The 7,663-nt window shown below is 36.6% G+C and overlaps 1 protein-coding gene across 5 annotated transcripts in view; it reads right to left on the bottom strand.

Annotated features, from left to right (window-relative positions):
- Positions 1-270: 270 nt before the first annotated feature.
- The window catches only part of cpamd8 (C3 and PZP like alpha-2-macroglobulin domain containing 8), a 57,972-nt gene continuing 50,579 nt past the window's right edge, over positions 271-7,663 (bottom strand). For 3 of the 5 annotated variants that reach the window (XM_073937800.1, XM_003201057.7, XM_073937801.1), the window contains 3 exons: positions 5,856-5,933; positions 2,959-3,151; positions 271-1,594 (listed from right to left, as the gene is read on the bottom strand). In XM_073937800.1, the coding sequence (XP_073793901.1) occupies position 1,594; positions 2,959-3,151; positions 5,856-5,933 (272 nt within the window). In that variant the 3' untranslated portion in view covers positions 271-1,593. The remainder of the gene's footprint in view (positions 1,595-2,958; positions 3,152-5,855; positions 5,934-7,663) is intronic. The other 2 variants (XR_012398166.1, XR_012398167.1) reach the window with 1 other exon arrangement.

Here is a 7,663-nt window from a genome sequence, read left to right as displayed (position 1 = left end):
TGCTTCTACTTTAGTAAAGGGTGTGTGTACTTTTGCCATCTCTAGTTGTCAATATGCTCATGTTTATATAGGCCTAATGTTGTATGAGCAACGTTTGCATATGTATAACCACCTAAGAGGAATTTGGGTGTCGCGAGTCTTCTTATTTTAGGGGTTGCGGGATTTAAAGATTGGGAATCCCTGTTTTAGATAACATCGGTAAATAGAAACAAGGTCATATTGTATGCAAATTGAAATTCAAGCATTGCAAAACAAACGTTTCACACAATACAGATTGCATTAAAATGTATTTCTGTTCATTGTTTTCTAAATGTTTCGCTTTTGACATTAATTTTCGAAATTTACATAGGCAGAATACTTTGCAGAATATGCATTTTTATCATTTATTTTATGGAACTTTCAATACAGTAAATAATATTAAAATCACTCTTTTATACCTGGATACACAGTGAAATGAACCAAAATGTATTATTAATTTAATGATCATGATGCAGATTTTTTAGGTGCTATCATTTTTACAATTTTATTGAATAAAAAAAATCAAATATGGTAACTTCATTGACCTTGATTTACTACTTAAAATTAGTGTTTTAAAATCATAGAAGTCTTCTAACCCTCAATAACTTTCCATGGTTTTGGTATTTTGTAGTATTTCAATGAGTGCCCAATAAAGGGTCAATTTAGCATGGTATTTTCGTCAAAATAGCTTATATTCTGTACAAATTATATTCCAGTTTGTGTACAATCTCAGAAACAAAGTTACGCAAGCTGTCACTGGGGTGGTTTCTTTTCAAAAGTTGTACAAGTTGTTCATTTGTACTTAAAGGGTCGATATTGGTACCTCAAAAGTATGTATTAGTACCTTAAATTTTTAAAGGAACGTTTTTGTATTTTTTAGGTATTAATATGTACCCTTGATGTATTAATATGGACCTTGTTGGTTCAAATATTTACCTTTTGAAAAGGTACCACCCCAGTGATAGCTCGCATACCTTTATTTCTGAGAATGTAGCAAAGCATTGGCAGAGCCTAGAATAGCACAGGCTGACTGGACAGGAAGCTTATATATCAGTTACAGTCTCCTCTCCGGTGAACGAATCAGACATTAATAAGAAATAAAAAATAGCTACACACCTTAAAGCACACTTTTTTGTTTTGCTCTGGAAGTGCATTTCAAATTATAGCACATTTAGATTGTGTTCAATGCAAATTTGAGGAAATTACATGAGAACGAACCAATCAGACAAAAGCACTAGCCACAAATAAATACCACAGATAGTAAACAAAAACAATTAAAATATTGGATTTTTAGGTAAATCATACTTACAGACATAAATACTAGACTGTTAAAACTAGAGAAATACAGGGAGACGTCATATCACTAAACATAAAGAGCTATGGAAATGAATTTAAAACAAGAGGAGTACTGATATTGCCTCTCGTTTTGAACACACACGCACACACAAAAAGAGCTGTCATTTCGTTCCAACAGACGGGGTTCACCTGTCTCTTCCAGCGCTTCTTTCACACAAACATATTCACAGAGAATGTACAATGTTGAGCTCTCGCACTTGCTGCTGGATTCCAGGAGTTTCTGTTGAATATGGGAAGATGTGTGAACAGACAAATAGTCTCATTATACATTTAAATAACAAACATACACTTACCGGCCACTTTATTAGGTACACCTTACTAGTACCAGGTTGGACCCACATTTGCTTTCATAACTGCCTTGTTCCTTTGTGGCATAGATTCAACAATACCGGAAACATTCCTCAGAAATTTTGGTCCATGTTGACATGATAGCATCATACCGTTGCTGCAGATTTGTCAGCTGCACGTCCATGATGCGAATATCTCATTCTAACACATCCCAAAGGTGCTCTATTAAATTGAGAACTGGGGAGTGTGGAGGCCATTTGAGTACAGTGAACTCATTGTCATGTTCAAGATACCAGTCTCAGATAATTCACGCTTTATGACATGGCTATTTATATCCTGCTGGAAGTAGCCATCAGAAGATGGGTACACTGTGGTCATAAAGGGATGGACATGGTCAGCAACAATACTCAAGTAGGCTGTGGCGTTGATACGATGCTTTATTGGTACTAACAGGACCAAAATATGCCAAGAAAATATCCACCACACCATTACACCACCACCACAAGCATGAACCGTTGATACAAGGCAGGATGGATCCATGCTTTCATGCTGTTGACGCCAAATTCTGACTCTACCATCCGAATGTAGCAGCAGAAATCAAGACTCATCAGACCAGACAATGTTTTTCCAATCTATTTGTTTCTCCATACTATGGTCCAATTATGGTGTGCGAATTGTAGCCTCAGTTCCCTGTTTTTAGCTGACAGAAGTGGAACCTGGTGTGGTCTTCCGCTGCTGTAGACCATCCGCCTCAAGATTTGACGTGTTGTGTGTTCAGAGATGCTCTTCTGGAGACCTCGGTTGTAACGATTGGTTATTTGAGTTACTATTGCCTTTCTATCAGCTTGAACCAGTCTGGCCCTTCTCCTCTGACCTCTGGCATCAAGACATTTTTGCCCACAGAACTGCCGCTTACTGGATATTTTCTCTTTTTTGGACCATTTTCTGTAAATCCTAAAGATAGTTGTGCGTGAAAATCCCAGTAGATCATTTGTTTCTGAAATACTCAGACCAGCCCGTCTGGCACCAACAACAATGTCACATTCAAAGTCACTTAAATCAGCTTTCTTCTCCATTCTGATGCTCAGTTTGAACTGCAGCAGATCGTCTTGACCATGTCTACATGCAAAAATGCACTGAGGTTCTGCCATGTGATTGGTTGATAAAAAATTTACGTTAAATAGCAGTTGGACTGGTGTACCTAATAAAGTGGCCGGCGAGAGCATTTTTTTTTTAATAATGGAGAGACAATGATTTTATGCAATTTTTAGTTGCAGTAAATGAGTATTATCTCACCATCGCTCAGGTGAGTCCTTTGTGTCCACTGTGAGGATATGTCTGCTCAAAGGCTGCGCGGTGTCTGGTGTGTCCTGTTCTTCTCCTATAGGCACTAATTTCTCCTCGCTATCTGGTGAAAAGCTGTCTGTGTCAGGGTCGTACTCATACGAATAGTAAGAAACCTCAGCCACAGAGCCTGGCTCCTCTCCTCCTGCAAAAAAGGGGGTCAATCATGTTGGAGGTCAGTTTTAATGTAGACATATGCATGATTCGCTTCATAAATATAGATATAAATCAGTACTAAAGGAAAGCTAGTGTTTAATGATGACTATGGTGGCCTACTTATATATTGAATTACTTGAAATATGGTGATGGTGTCCTGCAAGTGTATGTTTTTGGTCCACTTTTTTGTACGTTTTTGCTATTGTATTAAATAGGACTGCACAATATATTATTTCAGCATCAATATCACATTGTTATCATTCGCAATAGTCACATCGCGAACATATGCAATGTTGAGTCTGGATTATAAGTTATCATTTCACAGGTGTTTTTGGAGACTTGTTTGTGACCATGTGAGGTTTTTAAGAGCATTCAGGCCTAAGAAATTGTACCGTTTGTAACTTTGACAAATTAATAACGACTGAATTGTTTATACAACGAAGACTATCCAGTATTGTTTTATATATTGTTTATTCAATATCTCTATACCTGAATACAGTTTGACTCATGGGAAAACTATCAAACGCTGTTTATTTAATTGGTATCCTTTCCTTTAATTAGCTATGCTTGTAGATTTGTTTCTTGTATTTTATGCATGTATACTCCCCAACAGAATCATCCCATTCAATTCTTGAGTTCCTTCAAATTTCTTCCAAATATTTATTCAACTCATCTAGTGAAATTGTATTCATATCGGATTATATATCGCAGAATAAAAAAATATTCCAGTGTTAGATTTTCTAACATCATGCAGCCCTAGTATTAAATAGTTTTAAAATACTACAGTTAGCAAATGTAACTACTTGAGGAAAAAAAAAATAATTTATGTGCATAATGGCCTGTAGGGGGAGTTCCTTGCTTATATAATCCAGAAACGCTACCTGACTCCATTAGTCAAGTGTTTAAATGTATCTCAAATGTTAGGAATTCACAGCTTGGATGTTTTAACTAATTTATCTTTCCACAGAGAATGTTTGCAGGGCTTCAATGTAGAAATGTCCATAAATGAGATGCTTAAAATAAAATCCCAGCTTATGGGCTTTTGTCAACACAGCTGCTCAGCAGCACTTAATCATGAAGGATAATAAATGCCTTATTCCCACTCTGAGTTTATACCTGGAATTGATGGGGCTTCTTATTTCCCATGTTATCCTGCAACATGTATACATCATACATCAAATTAAGGTAATAGATAAGTAGCATATTCATTCATTCATTTTTCTTTGACAGTCCGTTATTTATCAGGGATTGCCACAGTGGAATGAACCGCCAATTATTCCAGCATATGTTTTACACAGTGGATCCTCTTCCAGCCGCAACCCATTACTGGGAAACACCTACACACTTTCGCACTCATATACTAAGTTCAATTTAGTTTTATCCAATTCACCTATAGCACATGTCTTTGGACTGTGGGGAAAACCAGATCAACCGTAGGAAACTCACGCAAACACGGACAGAACATGTAAACTCCCCACAGAAATGCCAACTGGCCCAGCCAGGACTCGAACCAGCAATATTTTTGCTGTGAGGCGACAGTGCTAACAACTGAACCACCATGTCACCTTAAGTAGAATAAATGTCAATTATTTGAAATTTATGTGCGTATTTTGAAATATTTGTTCAGCTAGAACATTCTGCTTTGAAAAAACATTGTTGATCAAGGAGCAAAGCTAAACCTGTGACTTGGAAATGCTAAATTTCCGCTATGCGGGTAATGTGGCTTAAAAAGTCGAGTTTCCCAAAACAGATTTGCAAATGGCACCTCAGCCATTAAGAGCTGCAAACAAAATTCGTAATTATCTCAAGCATAAAAAGAACTGTGAATTCCCACAAACATTTAAACAGGTGGCACCTAGGCACAGGAAAAAAGAAAATAAAAGCGGGCCAAAACCATAACCTTGAGAAACCCCAACAACCACAGCCCTATAGGCACATTTTCTCAGCCCAAACACAACACAGGACAAGTCTTAACAACTCTGCAAAACACAGAGTCTTCTCTAATCAGTCTGGGAGTTTTCCAGAGGACACATACGCACATACCTACAATACACTCACACACACCTAGCTGAATGCGCATGTGATATTATGAGCACTTCCAACTTGCCTTAAGTGCTAATTTTGCTACTTAATGGGTTGTAATGTTTTTCCTTATCAAATTACCTTCATTGTAATGAGCTTAAAGCCTAAGGTATACTTCAGTTGTTGTTTTTTTATAAGCACAGCCGAACATAGCCTTTCAAAGTATACACCAATTGATAGTGTACACACACACACACACACACACACACACACACAGACACACAAAACAATTAGTGCATATTGTGCTAATGACAAAATTTGCTGTATCTATATCTAGCTAAATATACTACAGTAATATCTCGCAACCAGTGGACACAGCAGGTAAGATTTCAGATATAAATATTTAAGATCCAAATTAAGCTAACTTTTCCTCACATTTAATGGTGTTTCAGAGGGTGCGAGGTAAGAGACAAGAGACTGGGATGCTAATTATCAGAGCATTAATGTAGTCTGGGCTAATATGCAGGCCTGTGCATGCATACGCTTCTTTGCAAGTAGCTTCTGATCCTGATCGCTGAACTCTTCAACACCTGCCTGTGTGTGGCACACGCTCACGCCTGCAGGGCACTGATGCAGATGTGTTTAAAGAAAAGGAAAAGAGAGGATGATACCTGCAGGAATGAGTATAGGTTCCTGCTCTGGTTCTTCTCCTGTCGCACGCTCTCGTTCTTCTACAGCTACTACCCCCGCTGTAGGATGACAATAGAAAAGTCATTTTAAAAATGCATCCTAGAGCACATTTGCACAAAGAGTCTTTTAATAAATTAGGTATGTTAACTGTTAGTAATAGAGTGTGTTTTTTAAAACTGGGAATGGTACGTAAAATGTTTAATAATGTGGTTCCTAGTTATTTGATGAACTATTTTCAAATGGTGAGGCAACAGCATTCATACAGTATTAGGGGTTGGGATTTTAATATTTGATTATTTAAATTTAGAAGTTTAGTGGGGAAAAATATGTTTTTATATACAAGTGCAATCATGTGGAACAAACTACCAAAATCAATCAAGGAAATAAAAGATTTAAGGTTGTTCAAAAAAGCTATCAAAAGATGGTTGTTTGATGAGGATAATTAGTTTGCATGGTGGACGAGGATGTTTTAATTTATATGTTACTTGAGTATGAATAGGGATGCGGCTGGAAGGCCATTAGCTGTGTAGAAAATGTGCTGGATAAGTTGACTGTTCGTACCACTGTGGCGACTGTTTGTTTTATGCATCATTGGTATTTTGAAGCCATACATTGTTTTTATTTAACAGAGGACCACAATGGAAATAAGCCCAGGGCTTTAATGTGTTTTTATCCTCGAAAGTTTTTTTTTAACAAAGTGTATGGAACACTTTTTGTACAGTTTGTCTAAAATCTGTCAAATAAAATTCAATTCAATTCAATTCAATACACACATGAACAAGTCAAAAAAATAAATTCTACGTAATTCCTGAGGGAAGAAACAAATATATGAATTGCTCAGTGTTTCATATCTGGTTTCTCAGTCTAGTACAATTTTTGGTATATTTTTATCTGAGACTACTTAGACACACAAGACATTAAGGTTAGATAAGGTTAGGTTGGCAGCATCTAAGGACAATGTTATTTTGAGATCCAATGACGATGTGAAATGACGTTGATATTTGGTTGATTTTAGGTTGTGTTGGAAAGTGACCAAAATCTAACGTCGAGCCAACATCCTAAACCAATGTCAAATATAATGTCAAATATTGACATAAAATGCTGACATTTATTTGTCGAGTATGGCAACCAAAATCCAACGTCTGATAGACATCATAGTTGTAACGTCCACACAACATCAAGTTGTAACATCATTAGACGTTGATATTTTGTTGTTTTTAGGTTGTTTTGAGAAAGTAACGAAAATGTAACGTCTGTCTGACGTTTGACATTCACATCAACCTGACCTTCTGGTGTCAATCTGATTTTCATTTCCAAACAAAATGCAACATCCCATGACGTTGGGGTAAACCATGTAAATCTGACGTTATGTTGACGCCCTGTGACTGCTGGGTAGCTACCTGTATGTTTTCTGTATGTTTTTGTTAGAATGTAGCATAAAAAATGCTTAATGGAAATACTAAGATGCATGTAAATTAAAAAAATGCACATGCAAAACTATTTATTCTTTAAAAGTATATATTATAGGATGCACATCAAACAAAGTAATGTGGTTTTGTTGGGAAGGTATTACTGGACAAACCATATTGTAAAATATCTCTAAAGTTATTTTGATCATATTAAAATCCCTCAGCCAAAGTCTGTCATCAAAGTGGTTCGGTATTATTAACTCCAAGAATTGTATTGAGTGGTTTGCTCCAAAAGAGTGGTCTCGTTCCTCCACTATGTACTTATTGCAGTTTGTCTTCATCTTCAGAGGCGAAAGTAATTTATTTTCCTACTGCAGCAA

Source organism: Danio rerio, chromosome 22 (genome assembly GCF_049306965.1).
Source record: "Danio rerio strain Tuebingen ecotype United States chromosome 22, GRCz12tu, whole genome shotgun sequence".
NCBI lineage: Eukaryota > Metazoa > Chordata > Actinopteri > Cypriniformes > Danionidae > Danio > Danio rerio.
This window is presented reverse-complemented; position numbering and strand designations above follow the sequence as displayed.